The sequence below is a fragment of the Tympanuchus pallidicinctus genome, unplaced genomic scaffold (assembly GCF_026119805.1).
Source record: "Tympanuchus pallidicinctus isolate F22 unplaced genomic scaffold, pur_lepc_1.0 scaffold23, whole genome shotgun sequence".
Classification (NCBI taxonomy): domain Eukaryota; kingdom Metazoa; phylum Chordata; class Aves; order Galliformes; family Phasianidae; genus Tympanuchus; species Tympanuchus pallidicinctus.
In genome coordinates this window covers 10,718,380-10,740,754 of record NW_026294740.1, presented here as the reverse complement: position 1 = coordinate 10,740,754, position 22,375 = coordinate 10,718,380, and the positions used below count along the sequence as shown (strand labels likewise).

Here is a 22,375-nt window from a genome sequence, read left to right as displayed (position 1 = left end):
AATAAACCACTTTAAATGAAGATCAAGTTCCTAGCAGCATCACGCACTCTTACTGGCGTGTACTAACCACACTACTTCCATGTATTTAAATCCTCTAACATCTCTCAAGCCAAAACATTCTTGAGGAAAAATACCCACCGCAGTCCCATACATAGTTTAACATACTAATTACAATATTGTACCAGAAGATACAAGTTTCCCTGAACAAATTTAACTCCTCCAATAGTTTTCTTCAGTAAGGAGTTGGAGCAGATGCAATCTGTACAAAACCAAGTAAAAAATGATGTTCTTGAGCACCGTCCTACAAAAATGTTTGAGAATTCTTTTCCCGTTTCCTTACCACAAACTGAATGGAGCACGTCAAGCTATACAGATTGCCTTTGCCCCCTCCATCAGCCTGGCTGCCTTTACAAGCGATGTGCCAGCATGCACAGAAAAGCCTTGGGATGCAGCACAGCTTTGCATTCTGCTTGCCAGAAGTCCCAGCTTCCCAAATCAAAGGTAAAAGCAGTAGTCAGCCTGCTTTGAGCATAGATTCACCTGGGACTTGGTACAGCAAGATATTCCAGTTGACTGAAGCAGCCTCAGAGGAATACAAAATGCAGCTTTCCTATCAAGTAAAACATCACAATGGACAATTTTCATTATCCTAGACAAGTTCTCATCGTTATCTTCATCTAAGCATAAAGCTCTGTGTCCCAGCAGAAATACAGACCCTTGAGTCCACTTCAACTGTTCTGCTCCACTAACACCACTATGCATAAACACACAAAACTTTCCCCAAAGCCAAGGCTAAGCCTCTCCTCCAAGAGACAAGATGTCAGCACCCACTTTGTTCCACTGCCACAACTGCAGGTAACCTGAGACAAAGCCAAACAACTCATCTCGTCTCACTACCTTGTCTCACCTGCTCCAGGCTGGCTAGAAGCAGCACAACTCCTCACCCAGCAAGCTCTTTAGGGAAGAAAATACAAAGTAATACAATCTATATAATATCGAAAAGGTAGTAATTGAACACCCCAAAGCATGCATGACAATTCTAATTTGTTGCTTAACCTCAGAGGAGCTGCAGCATTAAGAGTACCACAAAAGAGGGCTGCAGCCACATCCCTTCTCGCTGCAGGCTGAGGCTCAGGTCGCAGCAGCAGCACGGAACCAACCAGGAGCACTGTAAGGGGTCATAGCTTTTGTAGGGGACAGCTTTCCCAGCACGGCCAGGCATCAGCAACTGCTTGGCCCACAACCCGCTCGCGGTAAGGGCTAGGACAGGAAGTTCAGAGTAAGCTGCCACAGCAACTACCTCAAGAAAGTCCCAGAACGTAAAGCTCCCAGTCTCTCTGGTAGCATTTCCCAGCTGCACGCTCAGTCCAGAGTAAACATAATAAATCAAACTCGAGAAGTAAGAAAGAAAAAATAAAACGCTACAAGCCCAACAGCCCACTAGTGTCTGAACTTTCACGGGCGAGCTGAGCCCATGTCCTGCGCAAAGGGGACTCCCAGAGCAGGGGACGCGTACGCCGCGAGCACCTGCCGGTCCCGCCGGAAAGGTTCCGGAGCAAAGCCCGCAGGGCACCGCGGTGCCTGGGTGGGGCCGCGGTCACAGGCTCTGCTACCGGCCCAGCCCTCCGAGAGACCCCTCCCGCAACCGGACCCCACGCGGGAAGCCGAAGCCAGGCCCGGGTAGCCCATCCGCCACGCTCACCTGCGGGAGGGAAGGGTGAAAGGGGGACCTGGGCCGAGCCGAGCCGCCCTGGCCTCGCTTCGCTCCGCGCTCGCTCCCCCTCCTCTGCGCGGCGGCGGCCTCACTGGGCACCTCTGGGAGGGGTGCGGCGGGGCGGGACCTCGCGTGCAAACCGCGCTCCGGGGGCGGAGCTCCGCCTGTAAGTTACGCCCCTCCAGGGGGAGCTGTGCATGCAAATCGCCGGATCTGCGGCCTCTTCCCTCTTCCATCCGCCGCGAGCATGGCTGTCATAGAACATCCCCAGTAATATCATAGAATCACAAGGTTTTCCTTATGTTTAAATAACCAGTTCAGCTCTCAGCCTGCTTCGAGCCAATCGGAAAGCAGCTTCTGCAGACAGCAGACACTGCCCTATGGACGGTCCCTACTCCTCCCCCTCCTCCCCTCCCCGTTCACAAGCGGTACCCCCAGTGGGCTCAGATAGGTGCGGACGTGTGGAGAGAGGAACAAGCCAGAGCCAGGAAAGCCTATTTCACACTGCCTCTGTCCCTCTTCTCTCTGCTCTGCTTATCAGCGAGCCCTGCACAGGGCAGCAACACAGGACAAAGCCAGGGGAAGACTCCAACCCATAATGAGCTGCAAAAATGAAAGAAATGGGAAGACTTAACATAAATTTGAAGCCTTAGTTGGATAGAGCAACAGAATTGCTGCTATCTTGTTACATAACTCTACTGCTGACAGTGTCTCCTATTACAAGGAGCTCGGCAACAAATGACTAGTTAGGTGACAGTGTAATAGCAGTTGGAAGTCTGCAACCATGAAAAGTTAATTACCTTTGATAAGGGCCAACCGTCAGTATTTCAGCCCAGCTTCCAAAGGTGAAGGTTTTAAATTAAACTATTTGTTTCCATGATCACCTTGCAGCATCCTGTCAATCCACACCATGGGCCAAAATGAAGCAGTTGGTATCAGTCTGCATCGTAATCCCAACCAGGTAAAGACACTGTCAGATGTTGTTGTGGTGCTGCGCATGGTAGCCACAGTTTCTCAATCCTCCCTGCAGTGATTATTAAGTTGTAATTGTTTTGTGCTGAATCAGGCACTCTCTGCCCCAGTGAAACTCTAGGCTCTTGAAAATACATGGCTCTTGTAGAGTTCCTCAGTGCAATTCCACTTTGGCATAAGCAGATGGGACTGACTGAAATCAACATGAATGAGTTTGACCTAATTCCAGGACAAACAAGAGCCCTATGTCAGACTGGAGCTCTCCTGTGCCTGTTCTTAGAAATTTTCTTCCCACTACCTTTTAATCTGCAAACTGGTCTGGGTGAATGCTGAAGTCTGGAACTGCCAACTGCCCCAGCTTCTAAGGAGGACTACTAAAGCAAAGGCACAGCCTCCAGGCAGAGAAGAGGAGGAGTTTGTGGAGGACAAGCTGTCAGACCCTTACCTTAGCAAAGTCCTGCTGAATTCCAACATCTGGTAACACAAGTGTGTTAATGGCACAGAAACAAGCACAGCGCTTGCAGCAGATTGCTGCTACTCTGGGCTACAATACTTACGACCACACAGGAGGAAGATCATAAGGTGTTGTGTGCCAACAGGAACTGCATGGGGAAGCAGGCTCCTCCAGGCTCTGAGTCACACTGCCCTCCTAGGAACAAGGAAGTGGGATCCAAACACAGGCGTAGGAGTTACACAGCCTCATGGTTACAGGACTATGAGCAGGCATTCACCCACTAGGAGCCCAGCAGTTTCCCCAAAGTATTTCTCTGTGTAACTCACATTTTGGGGTAAGTGAAGAAACAGACTAAGGAGCCTGCACTGTTGGAAAAGGTTCTTTATTGCTCAAACTTCTCCCCTCCTCCAAAAGGAACTAAAAAATTATTACATAAGATACACCTAAAACAGCTGCTATTACACTTGTAAAGAACCTAGATACTGAACACAGCTGGACTCAGCACCTGCTAAGCAGACTTTCTGGCACCTGACACTGGTACTTTTGCATAGAGGCTAAAGCAAATATGGTACCTGGATATGATGGAGGAACGCTCACATAAGGCCTTGAAAGCAACAATGTCCTTGGTTTGGAGCACAACAGCCACAGGCCTGGAAGGCTCAGAAGGTATTTCTAACCTTCTTTCTCTACTCATGGATCTCTCACTTGATAAACACAGACAAGGATCCACAGCCAGAAAAGAGGACATCAGGTTAAAACAGGGGCTGCAGTGAAGCCATGCTAAGACTAACAGATCCAGCATGCCAATACTGGTGGTATAACTCTAATATGGCATAATGCTGTACAGACAAAATACATCTCAGTCCAATTGCAACAGGAGGAGGCTGGGCACCATCTGCAGTGTTCTGGGGCCTTCTGCAGTCTCTGAGTAATGAGATAGTGTGCAAGGTACTAAGTTTCCAGCTCTCAAGTGCCTGAAAACTTTTATCAGAGTTGCTGAACTTTATGGCTGCTTCATTTTCAACTACTGGATAAGATTCTGATCTGTTGGAGCAACTGAATGACAGAGGCTCAGGACACCACCACCGATCTGATCAGCTTTTTCTGCCCTTGGCTGATGTCAGTGACTCCAATTGCTCAGCTGGCCTAGCATGGTGGTTCCTAAAACATAACAAAGGCTTTGCAGCAGTAGAGTGCTTTCTGAGAGTCCACAGATCAGCCATGACACAGGAAAGGCAAACTAGTGGTCCAGAAGATGAGAAAGCTGGAGAACCAAAACCTTCAAGAACAAAGCAGTGTGTACTCTGGTCCAGAAATGCTCAGCTAAGCCATTGTTTTCAGTGCATTTTGGTGCCATGCATGAGCCAACTCCATTTGGGTGAAACCTCTAACAGCAAATACAGTGCTACCACCCAAAGTAACATCTGGTTACTACAGGCTCTATTTTGTGTAATATTTCATTAATCAAGAAAGCAAATCCTGAGTGAAGATCCTTCCTTCACCCCGCACCATTTAAGTTAGTGTCTTCAGTAATTAGCATCAACTGGCAGCTTGAATTCCTTTAGCGAGTAGAAGGCAATTTCTCCATGGTCTGCCAGAGCAAAGACCACTGGGACGTCCCCACTCTGACATGTGACCTGCTTCAAAGCCCGAAGGGATGGGACTTGCTCATCAAAGCTGTAGAGAGGAAAAACAGCCCATTGCTCTCACAGCAAGAATATATAAACAAATTTGTTCAGAATTTCATGGTCAGAAAAAGACAGCTCCTTCTGGTCTTCAGAGTTGTTAGTAAGCCTCTCCATCCCTTTCAAACAAAGCAGGAAGCTGCCAACCCCCAAAAAGGTGGTTGTAAGTCAGGAACTGGAAGCTGTCAAATCCTTTGCCAAAAACAAAAGCATCTGCACAATTCTCAACACTGTGCCTATGAGATGCAGCTCACAGGGCCGCTGGCAAGTTGCCAACCCAATGCAATCTTAACACCTTTGTGCTTGGAAGATCTTTAGGCTACTCAGATCAACACCTGACTGGCTTGTTTTTTGTGTTTTTTTTTTCCTCCCTTCTTTTAATTCTACAGAGCTTAATCATGAATGGAAGTGTTTACGCAGCAAGGATCATCCCACTTGCCAGTGACAGTCTTTCGTCAAACTGCACTACTGCGTTCCTTCCTGTCTACTACAGCTGCAAGGAGTGGAAAAGGGACAGTTTTAATACACCAAAATTAAGATACTAGATTGGGGACAGAACTCTGTACCTACCTACAGAATTTAAGTATTAGATTCTGGATCCAGCAATAAATGGGAACACCTATCTTCTGTTTGTACTGATTTTAAAGTTACACATGGCAAAGACTAAAATATTAAACTCATAGCCCTGGGCTAGCTCTGGGGAAGTGCACTGCTATAGAAAGCCTCAAGGATCAGCACTGGCTGAAGATTCAGCTACCTTAGAAAACTGAGCTAGCTCTATGCGAGTTTCACACACATTACTTATATAACTGCGGCCTGTGGCTTCTTATTCCTGACTCCAGTAACACTTACAAAAAGTAACAAACAGATGACCAGATACTGTGGGTTGGTTGAGTGCAAGAACTGCACTACAAAAACCAACAAAAAAAAAAAAAAAAACAAAAACAAAAAAAAACCACACTTGAGTAGGATCATCCTCCTAAGGGATGAATTCTGATGAACTATAAAGCTCACAAAATCTTGGGTCATTCACAAATCATTAGGACTTACTGCAAACTTCAAATCACAGCATAAGACCCATGGATACCTTTGAACACACATCCTGACATATGGCTTCCCAGGGTTTGTCTTCTTAAATTTGGCCACAGCATCTGCTTGATACACATTGAAGTCTATCTTGATACTCTCCAAGTCCTCTTGTAGCCTACAGAAGAAGGAAAACATGCACATACTTAAGGGTTTGAAGCACTGCAGGGTAAAGATGCTGCAGATAAAGAATGAATAAAAGCTCTAGAAGCCTAGCTAGTTTGAGCCCTTTGAAAGGCTTCTCTTCTCAAGGAACTGAACCCCGGGTTGTAGTTACCTTCTAGATCTTCCACGTTCTGTAATCAGACCAGAGCAAGCTGCCACTTGCCTCTCATTGCAATTCCTTGCAAAAGGTACCATCAGCAGACACAAAGCAAAGAACTGCTTCATCCTACCAAAACAACACACTGCCAGTTCAGGCAGGAGCATAACCAGAAATCCCAGAGCCTAGGCTTTATGACCCTTGCAGCAGGGATGGCAGCACATTCCAGAGATAAGTTACAGGTAAAACCCAACCAAACCTCTTGAGGAGATCACCTGGCTGGGGTGCAGAAAGGGAAAAGTGAGAAAAAGAGAACAACCCCAACATTATAATCAGCCTGGAATGCCCCATCTCTGTTCCTGCAGCCCTATCCCTGACCCAGTGCTTCATAGAAATGCCAGCCACTCACTACAGGTGCAACAGAACCCCAGATAGCTCCTGAGCTGCTGCTGTGAGCATCTCACAGACCTCACAAGCAGGGACAGTCACAAAACAGCCCAGCCACAGCTACAGGCTGGCTGGGTACTAACCGGGAGGCTCCATCCAGTATGTGGGAGGGCTGCAGCACACTGATCTGCTGGCGGACTGCAGCTGGAGGGAGGAAGAACAGGAAAGAATCAGACCAGCTACTTCTGTCCCAGCGCAATCTAAGCACTCCACCACTCCCACCCACAAAAGTCTTCCTCCTCCAGTAATGGCTGGCAGCACTGTCACCAGAATCACCACGGAATACTTCAAAAGACTTCCTCACCTCCTCCAAGCATGCAGCCCTGAACATCCTGCAAGTGCTTTGCAACTTGCTGGCCCTGATTGCTTAATAGTCCAGAATGAAGAACTGAAATACAGCAAGATAAGGAGAATGAATTAGAAGACCTCCCAAGGCCCTGTCATCCTGACATTTGAGTGGGCAACAGAAAATTACAGAAAGAGACAGAAATGCGAGGTGATGAGCTTTCTTCTCTCTCCCCTATCAGTGCTCAGCTTATCTGTGCCTGCTTTGCCTAGGCCTTCAGAACAAGACTTTTCTTCTCAAAGCCCTACTCCCCTAGACTGATACTTAGTGTCTCCAGGTCACCCTTTTGCTGCTGCATAAACAAGCCTCCCACAGAGCACTGGCAGGCTGAGAGTATCTGTATCCTTGGTAACCTCCCATAGTCCCTACCAAAAGAGGTAGCTTCCTCTGGCTGCAGAAGTGGTGTGACAGCTTGGCCCCACAGATGCGGTGGTCGTCTCCAAACTCTCTGCTGGCTCCTCCGTCTCAAAAGAGCTTTGTATTCCTGCCAATTGATGCAGCATCTCACCTCCCTGTCAGAATTGATACTGCTCTTGTACTTGCTTTCCTTTTCCTGCTGCTCCCTTTCCTTCTGTAACAGCTTCTCCTGTTTTTGGTTTATGCGTCTGCACCAAGATGCTGCATCAACCTCCCTCCCTGGCACATTTTCTGGCAGAAGCTTGTTGTCAGGTGAGGGCAGATGTATGCATGGCTGATCTGGGGCCACATTTGGCAAGAAGATCGTAGTAAAATCCCAGTGAGGCGCATGGGTGCCAGTGCTGTTCGCCTTCTGGTCTCCAGTTCCCAAACTCCAGGAGGGGCCTGGGACATTCTTTTTTCCTGTATCAAGAGGAACTGAGTTTGATGTGACAGATTGCTCCTCTCCATTGCCAGCATCCAATTCCTTCAGCTGCTCTGACAATGGTTTATCATCCAAGGGAACACAACTGAATTCTCCACAGTCATGTCCACCTTTTTCACAGGTCCCTTCGGCTTTTGGAAGGTCCTCAGACACCTTCTGTTTCTTCTCACACGATCTGAAGACAGAAACAGCAGCATAAAAGCCATCAAGGGTTAGTAGTGATATATTATTCCCTTTAAAATCTGCTTTCTCCACTGTAATAGCAAGAACACACTCTGCTGCACCGGAAGGAAAGATGGCAAGGGTGTCAGGACCTTCCAGACAGGTCTGCAAACCCCTGGCTACAACCTCATGTCTGGAAGGAAGGTGTTTGCTTAACAGAAGAAAAAACCCACAATCAAACGGGCCAAAACCAAACAGAGAATGCCAGAAATAGAATAAACACCTCAGCACCCTGCATGAGATTTGACTTCCACATTCAAGAGAATCTTTGTACACACACTCTCAACCCACCTTGCAGCCTCCACACTACCTGTATGCTGAGCCATGCACTTCCATCCAAACACTATGGAAATCAGCTGAACCGAGCAGACCTCAGATACCAGCACTACTAGGCACAAACATTTCTGTCAGTATCTCTTACTGGTTGGTACCTGGCACCAGTCCCTGGCTTACAGAAAACATGACAGTTCTGAAACAAGCAGTTTTATCTCCCAGTTCCAAAAACTTCACAGCTCTTTAGGCATCGATTTATTTAGTAACAGAAAGGAACCTGCAGATCAGTGTCTTCCTCCGTGTTTTTTTTTTTTAAAAAAGATGATGCCACCTACTGGGAATTTTCATAATTATAATAGCAAAATTAGTCACTACGTTAGCTTCTGCTTGCATTTTTGACAACTTCTAGAGCTGATATACAAGGATCACGACTCAACTACACTCTTTGCTGTGCAATCACAACATGCAAACTCCATCAAGGAGGCAAAAATGTGCAAAACAGACACTGTTGTCTCTGGTCCCTCTAAAAAAAAAAAAAAAAAAAAAAGACACCTGCCATATTTCTTCTGCACTGATCTCTCTTCCCTTCCATTCTGACATCACTCCGTTTGGGAAGCTTAGCAGCATCATATTAGCCCTGGATGACATACAGATGTGACAGAAGAAAACACTGCAAAGGGTTCACAAATAGCACTGCAGTACTTATGAATGTCACCACACAAAGCCAGCAGGGCCTGGGAGAGCATGGAAGGCAGCTTTGGGCCACATCCTTACCCAGGGCTAGAACTCCTCCTCCTTTTGCGTTGGCGTTTCCCACACCTCTTGCAATGACTTTCCAGGTTTAGTTGCCTCTCGCAGGGAGACAAGACAGTGCTGAAAGGAAACACAAACAGAGACTGAGAGCATGGCAGGGTAGAGAAAATACTCTTTTGCTCAATACAAAGAAAACAGCAGCAAAAAACTTTTCTTTCAGGAAGAAGAAATCCACAAGAATGACTAAAGTCATCATAAATTCACATCACATTTTATATTAGCAGTAACCTTCTCACGAGGAAAGAGGAAGAAAGGATAGGGTGTCACTTTCAGCCTTTAATCCTCCCAAGACACAGACCACAGGGTTGAAGTCCTCTTCTCGTTTGTACCATGAGAGCTGCAGAGTAGGCACACGGCTGCTCAAGGTCTTTAGAGAGGAAAAAGCAACATGGAAAGAGCTGATTACCTGGGGTTGAATCTCAGTACAATATAGCCCAGCTGCTTCAAGTGGCTGAACACCTTGGAGTAAAGGAAAACAAGAAAGTTAAGTGTCTGCCCCATCACCAAAGAACTTTCCTCACTTCTGCTGCAACTATGTAAACACTGTACTGCAGGGGCAGAGGAAAAAAAAACTCTAAGGTTAGGAGCTAAAGCAAAGATAGGGAAACAGGAAGTGATTATCTGGAAAAAGATGAGTGGGGGTAGGGATGGCAGTAGGGGAGGAAAACTCAGAACGACTCCCCTTCCTGTCTACTTTGTCCCTGGGAAAGGTCACATGGCAAAGGCTGGGCTCGGCTCCCTGCTTCCATCCTCTGCTGGAGCTCCCAACACACCTGGTAATGTAGCAGGTTCATTGCCCCCTGGGACAGCAGAATTTCATAGGCTTCCTGAACTGACATGGGCGCATCTTTGTTAAAGAGCTGAAGAGAGCCCTGTGGGGATAAAGACTCATGTTTAGAGGATCACAGGGAACAAACCTATGCAAGGTCATAACAGCATCTTGTCACTGGGTCCTGATAGCTGGACCTAGCACCCTCCTTGCCTTCCCAAGCCCTTCCTGGATTACTACCTACAGTTCCTCCTCAACACTATGGTTTTAGCAGCAAGGTAAGAAGTTCTTATCCAAAGCTGTCAGCCCCTGTCCCAGCACTATCCCTTAATATCACTGCATCTGCTCAACTGTTGAAATATAATTGTTTTAGGAGATAACTTCCTTTAATTTTGAGTATCTCAGTGATTCAGGACACAGCACAACCACAAGACATTTAATACTAGCAACATGAAGAACGCTGAGAAAGGGGAATTGAAGGCATCCTGAGATACTACCAGTTGGTGGCTCCTTAAACATCTACTGCAGCCTCAATCCCAGAGGTAAATATCCCTAGGCAGTAACAATTAACCTCCAGAGGCTATGCCTCTTTTTCCAAAAACAAGCAAACAAAAACCATGTAACTGGTCTTCTCTGCTTCTGGGATGGATTCTTAGCAATTGATTAATTTTTATATATATACACTTTTTTTTTTAAGGTCTATCGTCAAATTGCAAAAGGCAAAAAAACACCCAGCTACTGCAATAAAGACTTAATATCGTTAGATGCCCATAATCTGATCAAGGGCAGCAGAGCTTCCCTTTAGATTGGTCCATCTAAGTCACTGGTAACAGCTATCTATGAAGAGAAAACCCAGAGTTAGTACTACTTTACTAACAGTAATGCAGATAATCCAGACACCTTCCCAGTCTCTACCATCATATCTGATGTATGAGTGGGATAAAGATAAAATACCAGCTTGATAAACTGGCTACTGATCCAACTGACACATCCTATCAGTAGCACGAAGACTGCTTTAGAATGCAACAGATGAACTCACTGCCTGGAAACCAACACTGCCATCAGCAAACAGGCTAAGAGACAACACTTTGAGAACCAGACATTTATCAACTGCTCAATTTGCAGTAACAACCAACACACATTAACTGACTTTCGACTTGAGTCAAAAGGGGGAATAAACGTCCAGCTACTACAGCTCCTTCAGTCATTCCTGAATAGCCCAATGCTCCCATCCACACGTAGGTAGCCTACTTACACACTCCAGCAAGTACAGAGCCTCCTCAGGCAGCAGACACTGTTTGCCACGTTCTGAGAACCCCATAGTGTGCCAGAACTTCCCCTGCAACAGAAGCACAAACCTATGATGGACTCTGGCTGTTCACTGCTGACAACTATGCTCACTCTCATTTCAAGAAGCAAAAGAAGGAATTGCCAGCAGGAGATGATGGTACTGACTACACTCTGCAGCAGACTCACCGCAGGGGACTCCAGCTCCACAATGCCGTGTTCTGGCTTCCACACGGCTTTCACCAGATTCTTCCTGAGAAGGTTAAAAATTAGGTTTTTTTATTACCAGCTTGTTTTATAATCAGCCATGATCAACTCCTGTTTTAGCAATTTAACAAGGTCAAACAACAGCAAGCTTTCAGGTAGCACTTTTACAGTGTAAAGCTTGAGAAAGCTGCCATTCTTTGCATCTAGCAATAGCAGGTGACAATTTTATCATTGCCCACTAGTTAAGAGCACCTCCAGGCAACACCCAAATGTCAGTCCATACTGCAGCATACTGCTGGAAACACAGCTATATGCTTAGTAGGTCAATTTCCCTGCGTCAGGGGTTGTTATATGAAAGGAACCTTAACCTTTCCAACCTCCTTCCCATCCTGAAAGCCTCCATTGCTGCTCCAGGCACATGTTTACGGATGTGCAGTGGAAGACAACGACCTACTCAGCCTTGCCTGAAAGCCATCACTCTGAAAGCCTGTGCATCTTTGCACAAAGGTTTCCTACCACTTAACAATAACAGAAAGACTGTTACTACATGACTGCAGAATAAGTGCCAGGTAGCTGCAGAGAGCTCCCAAGAAACTACGAGTTCCAGAGTACAGCAGAAGCCACCAGACCCGATGCATAAGGAGCTCAAAGAAGTGCCTGAAACGCAGGCCCACCCAATAGCAGCAAGGGGCTGCGAGGGCCCATCCAAACCGGCTATGCCACCCACTGCCGCTTGGACCCAAGCTCGAGGCCCAGAGACTTACGGCCGTTCCACGCGCTCCTCAGCCAGCTGCTGCCGCTGCTCCTCCAGGCACAACCGCAGACGTTCGGCCTGCTCGTCGGAGCCGTTGGGCGCGAACTCTTTCTGGCCGCAGGAGCGCCGAGGGGCCCTATTGCGCCTGCGGTGAAGGAGAAGAGCAACAGCTGGAGAGCAGCAGCACCAACCCAAATACAAATACAACCACAACAACCACCACCACTAAACCATCAACTTTATCCTCTCCTCCACCACCGGAGCTGCACCTTTAAGACCTTTCCCGCCCTCGCCGCTCCCTACCTCAGGCGGCGCGAGCAGCCCGGCTCCATCGGCGCACACCGCGGAACGCCCCTTCCGCCCGCCGCGGGGCCGTAGCGTCGGCGGAGCACTATGAGAGCTTAGAGCTCAGCACGCCCTCTAGCGGCTCGGAGGGCCGTCAGAGTCGGGAACAGACGCAGTGCGGGCTCTGAAGCCGTTCGGCAGTGTGCGTGGAACTGTACGCTAAATTAGCAGAAAAACAGTTGGAAAAGCTGACGAGTCAAGTTAAAGACGGGAAATCGTTATCTAATAACCTCGAAAAAGTAGTTAAATTTCATACCAATTAAAAGAAACTTAGATAGTGAGAAAAAAAGATAAAAAGCACCTTCTTCCTCCACCTCATTATCTCAGGCATCACAGGTGCTGTGGGACCACCAAGAACCTTCTAGAACTGCCTGCAATCCTCCCGAACTGGTTGAAAACCTCTGGAATGCTCTGGAACCTTGGCCAGAACTCCTCTGGAACAGCCTGGAACCCTCTAGAACCAACCATTTCTGGACATGTCCAGAAACTTCTAGAACCTTCCAGAATGACCTAGGATCATCTGTGTCTGGCAGGAGCAGCCCTGAGGAGAGCCCAGTGCTACCTTCTCAGCCCACAATGGTTTTGTTGGAGCTGTGCATCCTCTCAGGGTTTCTAAAAGGAGTTGCCTGGTAAGGAACTGCCTTGGAGTCAGAGGCAAGAGGCAGTCTTTGGCTTGTGCTGGGGCCCGGGAGGGAAGAAATAGTGTTTAAGGCAAGCAATTGAGAGACCAAGGTTCTGCTCTGTACTTTTTGATTAATGTTAGAAGCTTTAGATTCTTCCTCATCTGTTTTGGGCACCCCAGGCTTAACATCAGCAGCAGATGCTAAAGCACTTGCTGTGGAAGTATGTTGCAAAGTTCACATATGTACAGTAGCTCTGGGGCACCAGTGAGTATTGCATGCATCAGATTCTGCCACACGTTCAAGGACTGTCCTGTATTTTTTTCCAAATAGCCAAACTGCTCCCCACTCCCATAATGTTGCTATTTAATATTGACATAAGGTAATAGCCTGCTCCCCTGCTTGGGGCTGCTGTGCATGCTTGTCTGGCAGGGAGGCAGCTGGGGAGAGCTTCTGGCTGCTTTGGGGGGGTAGTTCATATCCTGCTGCTCTTCATCATCCTGGTGGCACTGAGTATCATAAGAGCAGTTTGGCAGGTGCCTCTTATCTGGAGCTGTGAGAGCTGTGCTTGGTCCTAAGTGGTTACTGGAACCCAGTAAACCTCATGAGGTACTTCAGCTTCCTTCAAACTCCAGAACTGAGATCTTAGCATGCATAGTGGAAATGCTAAGTCAGGGCCTGAAGCAGTGATTGAAAACCTGGTGGGAAGGCAGGACCAACCCAAAGGAGCTCAGATGCATGCAATGTACCAGAGTGATCAGAAGGGGTGGAGCCAGGATCCATTGGCAGTGGAGGCAAGGACGTTTTGCCAGAGATCCCTCCCTACCTGAGGCTTCTGAAGGTAAGCAGCTTTTTCCCTTTGTTTCTGTGTCCATGCCTGCTGCACTTGGGCTTATCCTCACTTGCGGCCTAAGACTTTGCAACTCTGTTATTGTTGCTGTGTTTTCCATTGTGTTACAGCATTACAGCACAAAGTTTAATAGCAGGTGTCATTTCTAATATTCTCCTGTAATGAAGGTCTACATTTCTTCTCAAAGGTTTTCCCTTCATTGGAGCAGATATCTCTGTTCAGATGCTTTCAAATGCCATATGTCACCTGGAAGCACCAAATGACTGCCACCTCCTCAATTAGAAATGGAGGCTCCAGATGAGAACCCCTCATCAGTTAGCGACTCCTCTGTGTGCTGCCCCTTCCCTGCACTGTGTCCCCTCCCTGACCATGCAGCAGAAAGGCTGTAGGAGGAGTGTGAGTGGACAGATGCATTGCTCTGTTCTCATGGATGCGACCAGAAAATGGTGTTTCTGTGTGGCCCCAGCATCGGGCAGGACTAACGTGAAGCAAGTGGACTGGGAACGATATGAACATATGTGGCTTGTCTCCTACCAGTGAGTTTGTTGAATGAAATTCAGTTAGCAAGCAGGGAAGACTGCTTGCTAAAACACTATTAGCCAGATTCCAACAGACTCCCAAGGGCCAGTGAGTCATCCATCCCCACCTGGCAGTATATGCCTGCTCTCCATCATGGTTACCCAGCTGTCATGGGCAGGGTTAGCTGTGGAGATCAATTTTTGGGGAAGAATGTCACTAACCTGCTAACTGGCAGGGCTTTGGGACCTCAATTCCAGCTTTCCCTTAGGGGTACAACAGTGGAGCAGGCAGGATTAGATTTTATTGCCGTATGTCCACAGTTTGAAAGGGGGGGGGAGGTTAGGATAGTATAAATTGGTTAACTAATGAGGTTGAGCCAGAAAGTGAACCCTGCAAGCACAACCAAAGTTTATATCTTTTGATAGCTCAGGAAGTAGAAGTAAATAAACTGGGCAGTATGCCCCTTATGGGAATTGATTAAGAGCACAGCTATGACATGGGTTTCAGTCACACCTCAAAGTATGAGGAGGGGAACAGGAGTGGGGAGAATAAACCCATCTGTCATCTTGCTGTCTGATGTGGTACCTAGCAAACACATAGGGAAAGTGTTGGTGAAAAGAGCCAAGGAAGTGTATCTCATCCAGCATGGCGACCTCTCGAACCAAGCAACTAGTCTGAAAGGGCTTTTTCCACCATGTGTTGTGAAGGTGGTTTTATTTAGATTTGGTCTTTTCTTGTGCTCCTAGCTGCTTAGTTGGATTTCCTTTAGTTCGTATCAAGCAAAGGAGACAAAGGGCTGCATGTGAGATGCGGGAGTGCAGGAAAACATACTGCATTTTTTTCTATACCTTTTCTCACCATGCTTTTCACACAGACTGCAGCAACCCTTCAGGCTGCCTATCTGCAAGAGGAGCTGTGGATTTTTTTTTCTATTAAATAGAGTAGTGCTTTGTTTTCTGTCTCTGCAATTAGCAACAAAGTCACTGGGATGGGGGCAAGAGGTGTTGCGTAACAAATATGAACAGAAGAGTGGGCAAAGGCATAAATCTGGGTACACATCAGAACAATGATACACTCCAAGTTAACAGAATTTGCTTTGAAATATAGGGTATTTGGTGCCAATCATGCCAAAATGGCATCAGGGAGAAATTTCTGGCTTGCGGTGGTGCTGAGTTCTGAGGCAGATTGCTAGGAGAACGGGGACTGGATGTGGCCAGGCTTGGCAGGCTTGAGCTGTTAAAGGTGGCCCTTATATGAGGGAATGGTAATGGTGGATTCTTGTGTCTGTTTGGGACATTTTGATCATAACCCACAACCTAGGCAGAGACTCTCTATTAGAGCGACTTGGATGCTGGTGGCTCTTCAGTTGGAAGAGCTTTTGTCTTGCTCCATAAATGTGAATAAAATCCCAGTGATTAAACCCCCATCCTCCTGGCTTCTCATATGTCAGATCTTATCTATGTGAAGTTTTCACCCTAGAAAGGTGAACAGTGTGTTGTGCCTTGACTTCCATGTGATGAGGTCTGGAAAAGGCCTTTCCCACAGAGACCCTTCCCTGCTGGTCCTGGCCTCCTTTCTTGATTAGCCCACTGTGTCCCACTGATTTTGGCCATGAAGCTTGACCACACCATATCAGGCTGACTCATTTAAGGTGAGAATAAACTGGTTGAATCATAAACACCTTTACTGTAAACAAGATAACATCTTTAATGTGCTACTTTGAGAGCTCAGACAATGAAACCCTTTTTCCCTTCCCTCATACTTTCCTAATTGCTGGTATTAAGAGGGGGGGAAAAAAATGCCCAACCTCCACCATCTTATACAGAAGAAAGTCTCAGTCATCCCTTTGGCTTCTGTGTAGGAGAAAGTTAACACAACAGTGTTGCTAGTCTTAAGAGCAAGTCTACACTTGCACAAACTTGCATTCCTTGAACTTTGCTCCCTTCAGGCAGAATATTGACCAAATAAATCCCATGAAAACCAGCACAGGTGAGAATTCCTGGCATTTAAGATGGGGCAAAGATTTTTAAGATCATAGTTTGCAAGCTCTGTATGCGTCTATCTGGCTTTGTAGTCCAGGAAAAGAGGGTGGAAAACTAACAAAAATACCACACAGTTATAGATGTGGATGTGCTTCTGAGGTGTGCAGTCTGGAATGGAAGAGCACAGCTCTGTTTAACAAATGTTCATTAACTCAAAAATCATCTCTCTGCATCTGATGACAAAAGTGCTGTGTTTCACATCAGCCTGCTATGATCACTAGAGGCGAGTGAATTGCTGTGCTCTCTGGTATGTAGAATGAAGTATTAGCTGCACTTAAATATGTGCAAGTGTCACGAGTGTATGTTAAGTACACTTGTAAGCTTAGAAAGTTCTGTGCAGGTAACAGTCCAGATGAATGAGTGAATTTCTGTTATGGTTGTGCTGTTGGTAGCTGGCGACATGAAACCATAAGTGTAGTAATATAATTCTGTGCTCTATGATAATTTTCATGCTGCTTTACATGAAATTAATCTACAGTGAACTGTTCCTTTGTGTTTGATGAAGTGTTTAACAATACCTGCAGTATCCCGTGGGAGGAGTCCTGTGCAGTCTCAGTATAATCTCCTGCCTTTTGCTGATCTGTGCTGTCTTCTTCCTAGTCTTTGTAATGGGTAAATTTATTTCCTAATCTCTGACTGTTTAAGCCTTGCATGCAGAATAGGCATCTAATTTTTCTTTAATTTTGTAAGGCATTTGTTATTTTGAACGAGTTACGTAAGCAATTCAGTTTCCTGAGCTGCCTTTTCCCATCTTCATGCTTTACAGATCTCTGCACGCTGCATGCTTTTTAGCCATGTTTAAAGCCCTTTGGTGGGGGTTTCCCAATAGGCATGTAGACTGCAAGACACAAGAGCAGCATGAGGAACTGGCAGTGTGAAAATAGGCTCACTGGCACAATAAGCAACAAATCTGGTGTTTGCAGCAGTATTTCTGAGAATGGTTTGCAGTTCTTTGATGCTGTACAACTGCTATCTGCCCGATTTTACTTGAAATATTTAGGATTAACATCAAATTTATCCAGTTTTTGAAAATATCTTGATTGCTGAACAGGAAAGGACACTGGAAGAGTCTGTTGCTGGAACAGAATGCCAAGCAGCAGACCTGAGCACCTGCCCTCTTGAATGCAGGAGCCAGCAGTCTATAGCTTCACAAAGAGCTGCTGAAGCTGCTGCTCCTCCGTAGATTTACAGATTAAAAGACTTTCTGTTATGATTACTCCAGTGTCACCTAGTGAACAGCAACATTTGCAGGCAGTGAGTGTGAGGAGTCCTCTGGAAGCAGAGTCTGCTGAGTGGATTCTGAAGCCAGTTTTAGGCATATGCTGGCATCTGTCATGCTGTTGTTGTTGGCAGAGCTGCTGTTGTGACGTGCCACTTTTGAAGGGCGGATGGCTACTAAGAACTGGCGCTTGAAGGTCTCGCTGAGGGCAATGTAGAGAAAGGGGCTGAGGCAGCTGTTGGCATAGCCCAAGCTAATGGCAAAATTGTAGGCATAAAAGAAGGCCATGGATGGTGTATCAATACCAAGTTGAACCAGCTGGAGAATGTAGAAAGGAGCCCAGCAAATGAAAAAGGCAGAGCAGATGGCAACTGCCATGCGGGTGACTTTCTTGGTACGAATCTGGAGACTCCTTTGGGGCAGTGGGACCACAGTGGTGGTTATGTGCTGCAGGATCTTGAAGTAGACTACACAGATAACAATCAGTGGCATGGCAAATGCCAGCATGAACTGGTAGAGAGTGAACCAGTAGATGTCAGTCTCTGGGTTGGGAAGCAAGAGAGCACAGCGAACAGTCCCATCTGCCAGAGGCATAAGGCCTGCATACATCCACACAGGAATGACAGTCAGGAAGGAGAGGAGCCACGCTAAGCAGATAACTAGAGCTGCGACACATGGGGTCCGGACATAGGTGGATTTTAGAGGATAGACAGTTGCCAAGTAACGGTCCAGGGTCATCACTGTAAGAATGTTGGTGCTGGTGAACTGACTGTTGTTGTCCAGGGTGGTGATGATGGTGCACAGGGTTGCTCCAAAGTACCATGAGCCATTGCCTAGGAGCTGGTGGATGAGGAAAGGCATGCCCAAGAGGAAGAGGAGATCCACGATGGAGAGGTTGAAGATGAAAATGTCAGGCACAGTCTGGTTATGCTTCAGCTTCTTCTTCTTGACGATAGTGTAAATGACAGTGAGGTTCCCCACAATGCCCAGGAAGCAGATGATGCTGAAGAGACTGGGCATGATCACATTGGTGTATGGTGCTGGCTTCTCTGCTACTGCCAAAACAAACCAAAATCCTAAGTGCAATCCAGAAACAGTCTCTTGATATTTGTTCTTGCCCTATCTTGCAACTGGATCCCTCCCAAAGATGAGGTTTGGAGCACCCTCTGCTGCACGTGGAGGGGCTTAGCTGTGAATGTAAAACCTCTTCCTCTGCTGTGCAGTGCATGTAACACCCCCACACCCCACCCCAAATATTTTTGGCTGTGAAAGTGTCCTTCATCTCTCCAGAAATACTTCTGTCATTTTCTGGAACTCTCTAGCTTTTGTTGGGGCTAACAACAGGCTGATATTCTTCTGCTCTTGCAATTGTCTGACAGGGAATTGATAGTGGGAATATTGGGTGTCCAGTCTTTTTTTTTTTTTTTTTTTTTTTTTTTTTTTTTTTTTTAAGGAGTGGGTGAGGCATCTTTGCAAATCAGGAGCAAGCATGGTGCCAAAACCCCCAATGTATTTGACACCAAATCTGTTGTTTGACAACTTCAGCTTGTCTGCTGGGTAGTTTATCAATTGTTCAATATGAGGCAAAGTTCACTGACCATGCTAGGACATAACTGATGCTTATCCACACTGTGGAATCTGTGACTGTACCCTGGCTATGTCCTAGCTCTGTTGGGATCAGGACAGAGCACAACTGCTTCCCATCTCCCTTCCCTGCCTCTCTCTCTCTCTGTAGTTTTGGTGTAGAAGAAATCCTAGTGTGTGGAAGAGGCAGGGTTTGGAGCGTGCTTCAGTATAGGCCTTCCTTTATCACCTAGAAGGAGAAAAAGTATGGCTTAAAGCTGCTCTCTGGCTCCTAGGTGTAGGTAGATTTCCAAGGCAAAATTGTTGTCTGATAGGTTACTGGCAATGTTACTTTGAAGTGGGAGGCCTGAACATAATCAAATTCATGTTCTCCTTGTCACTAACTAGAGTTTTAAATCACGTTTTGAAGCCACATGCCTGTAGTGCCAAACAACAGAAATTTATGCTCTTGGGCATGTTAAGTTCTAAGGCATTCTGCAAGATTCATGTGCGCTGTAGTAGACTCTCAAATCAGCCTTCTCAGCTCATTTCATCTCGTTACTCCTTTCCTATGGGACCTTTATTTATGTGTGTATTTTGGCTGTCACAGAGATATGCCTAACAGCCCCTGAGCCTAGACTATGTGTGTCTTTCATTGAGTTGTGGATTATTCAGAACGATACTGATTGGAAATGTTTTTCACCTTTACTACTGGTTTTCTCAGCCCACTCTTGTAGAATAAGGGATGTTGTCTCCTCCTGCATAACTGAGAAATACTGTAAATGAGATTAAGTGACAGATAATCACAAAATATTCCCAGCCAAAGTGGTGTCTGTTTGCCAGATGGTATATGCTGACTAACATCTGGAATTCGTACTAACATCTGGAATTCGTGAGTACCAATGTCTGCAGTCTTGCTTTGGTGTCACTGAGAACATTCACTGAACTGGCAAGATAACTGAAGCTGTGTTGCTGGCCTGGCAATGGCTGGAGAGTTGTGTGTCACCAATATGTACTACCTCTGTCCACCCAGGAGTATGGTGTGGGTTACTGTTTTCTTTTGCTGGTAGTAGGATGCAGTCAGCTTAGGCATAAGCAAAGGCCAGAATCCAGTAAAGTGGGGGTTATGTCACTTTATCTGGAAGCTTTTTTATGAGATGATAAAACAAGTAGCAAGGGATAAAGCAGAACTGCCAGGGGCCTGAAGTACAGGTGCAGAAGAGAACCTGATCTGGTTGATAAGGCAGTAAACCTCCTCAAGGCCACATAGGAGCTTTAATGGTCCCAGTTCTTCCTGGATCCTCTTCGATGCAAGGAAATGCTCAATTTAAGCGGCTGTAAATAAAGTAGTGTTATCAGCATCTCACTTGAGACCTGGTACTAGTCTCCAGCATTCAGCTTGTGTATTTCCTGAACTTTCAAACAGATTTCACATCTCCTTAATGCTGGAAGATGGAAGATTAGAGACTGGAAAATGACTGTGGTCCTGCTGTTCTGTGTCTAGCTGTTATGAGCTGTGCTCTCCTTTCTTTTAGCCTGAAAGTTTGTTACTAGTGCAGTGGAAATGGATTATATGGTTGAAGTGTAAAAGCTGCATGTTTAGCTGAAAACTGGAACAAAACATCCTTTTTCTGCAGTGTTATCAATAGAGTGCTCATGGTTACCCTTGTAATATTTTGAATGAACTCAGCTGGCCTTTGAGTGAAGTATGCACAAGCCCAAAGGCTTTGTGTGGGGTGTGGTTTGTATAGTGCTGTAGCATTTTGCCTGATGTACTTCCTGCTTATACTAATAGCAACAAGTGGTATTAGCTGGAAGCTGGAGTTCATGTGTGTTTTGTGGAATGGAGTTAGAAGTGTGTGACTACCAAATTATCAAAAATTACCCCTTATCTCAAGAACATAGAGGTTTTAGAAATGGTTGAATCTGATTTTTTCAATGATGATTTTGTGCAAACCCAAGTGGCTGTACTTGTATACAAAAAGAGTTACTTCTAGGCATTGATTTATCTTTGCCCGCAGATCTGTGGCTGCCCTGTTATTCCTGAAAAGTCACAGCGTAGTCCTCTCTGGAAACTCAGTGAGAACCAGCCTGGACTGTATTCTTCAATCATGCCCACATGTGCAGCAATCTAATCTTTATTGCATCTCAGAAGATAGCATCTAAAATGTGCTTTTATGCAATATAGAAGATGTTGAGCATGAAAAATCGTTTGTTAAACGCTTCTGTTGTACCCTTGAGGGTATTGCCTTGTTGTCCCTACACAATTTGTCTGACAACACTGATAACATGCGGTAGACTGGGGGGCCTCTCTCCTTCCTGCCCCAGTGGGATTTTACATTCTTTGTCTTGTTCTCCTCCCCCATTTGTCCATCCTCAGTACTAGTGCCCCAGTGGCTGCTCCTCGTAGCCCGCCTCCCCCTGGGCCCTGCTGTCGGCGGTGCTCGGACGCCGCGTCTCCCGGCAGCGCCCCGTGGTGGGGCCCGGAGCTGTCCGCTCGCAGGTGCTGAAGGCACAGCAAATAGACCACGGGGAGCGTTGGGGCTGTGCCCTTGCTCCTGGCCCCTGCCCTTTGGGCACCCGGCTGGTCAGTACCCAGCAGAACACCCCGCAGCCCAGCTCACCTGAGCCGTTCCGAGCCTCCAACGTGGAGAAATTGTGCAAAGAGCTGATGGGGGCCATGGCAATTAGCCCCGGAGGCTGAGGTTCTTCTCAAAGTTGGCCAAGTTGCCTCCAGAGATCCGTGGCGGTGATAAGGTGGGTCCCACAGCCGGGGTTGAGCGGGGTGTGGGAGGCAGCAGCGGAGTCTGAGGCTTGGCTGTGCTCTGCTTGCTGGCTTCAGCGCTGCCGAGCTCGAAACGACTGCTGACATCAAGGAGCAGCTGACTGGCAGCCACTTCAGCTGAAAGCATCCCTCTGTCGCTATCGGGTAGGAGGGGATGCTGGGAGAGAGGGAGCGGAGAGGCACTGCCTCCGTGGAGCTGCAGCCGGTGCCCCTTTGTGTCACTTTCCCCAGATCCCCTGATGGACAGCTGGGATTTGCACCTTTCAAATTATAGCCAACTTTCTCTCACTGTTATCAGTA

The 22,375-nt window shown here is 46.7% G+C and overlaps 3 protein-coding genes across 8 annotated transcripts in view; all 3 read right to left on the bottom strand.

Annotated features, from left to right (window-relative positions):
- LLGL2 (LLGL scribble cell polarity complex component 2) overlaps positions 1–3,257 on the bottom strand; it is a 35,366-nt gene extending 32,109 nt beyond the window's left edge. Inside the window, exons 1-2 of one of the 4 annotated variants that reach the window (XM_052687837.1) lie at positions 1,703–1,804; positions 541–610 (exon numbers count right to left, since the gene is read on the bottom strand). The gene's annotated coding sequence lies outside the window, so the exon portion shown is untranslated. Of the gene's footprint in view, positions 1–540; positions 611–1,702; positions 1,805–3,131 lie in introns of those variants that run through there. The other 3 variants (XM_052687838.1, XM_052687843.1, XM_052687835.1) reach the window with 3 other exon arrangements.
- A 249-nt stretch (positions 3,258–3,506) lies between these two features.
- Positions 3,507–12,536, bottom strand: TSEN54 (tRNA splicing endonuclease subunit 54). Of its 3 annotated transcripts, XM_052687845.1 has the most exons (11): positions 12,436–12,535; positions 12,143–12,277; positions 11,361–11,424; positions 11,140–11,223; positions 9,889–9,987; positions 9,522–9,574; positions 9,077–9,175; positions 7,336–7,982; positions 6,704–6,764; positions 5,913–6,029; positions 3,507–4,817 (listed from the first exon to the last, which is right to left on the bottom strand). In XM_052687845.1, exons 1-11 carry the CDS (start codon positions 12,462–12,464, stop codon positions 4,667–4,669), a joined length of 1,539 nt encoding a protein of 512 aa, XP_052543805.1. In that variant the 5' UTR covers positions 12,465–12,535; the 3' UTR covers positions 3,507–4,666. The 3 variants fall into 3 exon arrangements, 2 of the variants coding, with proteins under 2 accessions (XP_052543805.1, XP_052543807.1); XR_008207926.1 differs by lacking the exon at positions 6,704–6,764 and having other exon boundaries at positions 4,694–4,817; positions 12,436–12,536; XM_052687847.1 differs by lacking the exons at positions 11,361–11,424; positions 12,436–12,535 and having other exon boundaries at positions 12,143–12,268.
- A 5,200-nt stretch (positions 12,537–17,736) lies between these two features.
- Positions 17,737–21,972, bottom strand: LOC128083140 (melanin-concentrating hormone receptor 1-like). Its single transcript, XM_052688112.1, has 2 exons — positions 21,915–21,972; positions 17,737–18,782 (listed from the first exon to the last, which is right to left on the bottom strand). Exons 1-2 carry the CDS (start codon positions 21,970–21,972, stop codon positions 17,737–17,739), a joined length of 1,104 nt encoding a protein of 367 aa, XP_052544072.1.
- Between the last annotated feature and the right edge of the window lie 403 nt (positions 21,973–22,375).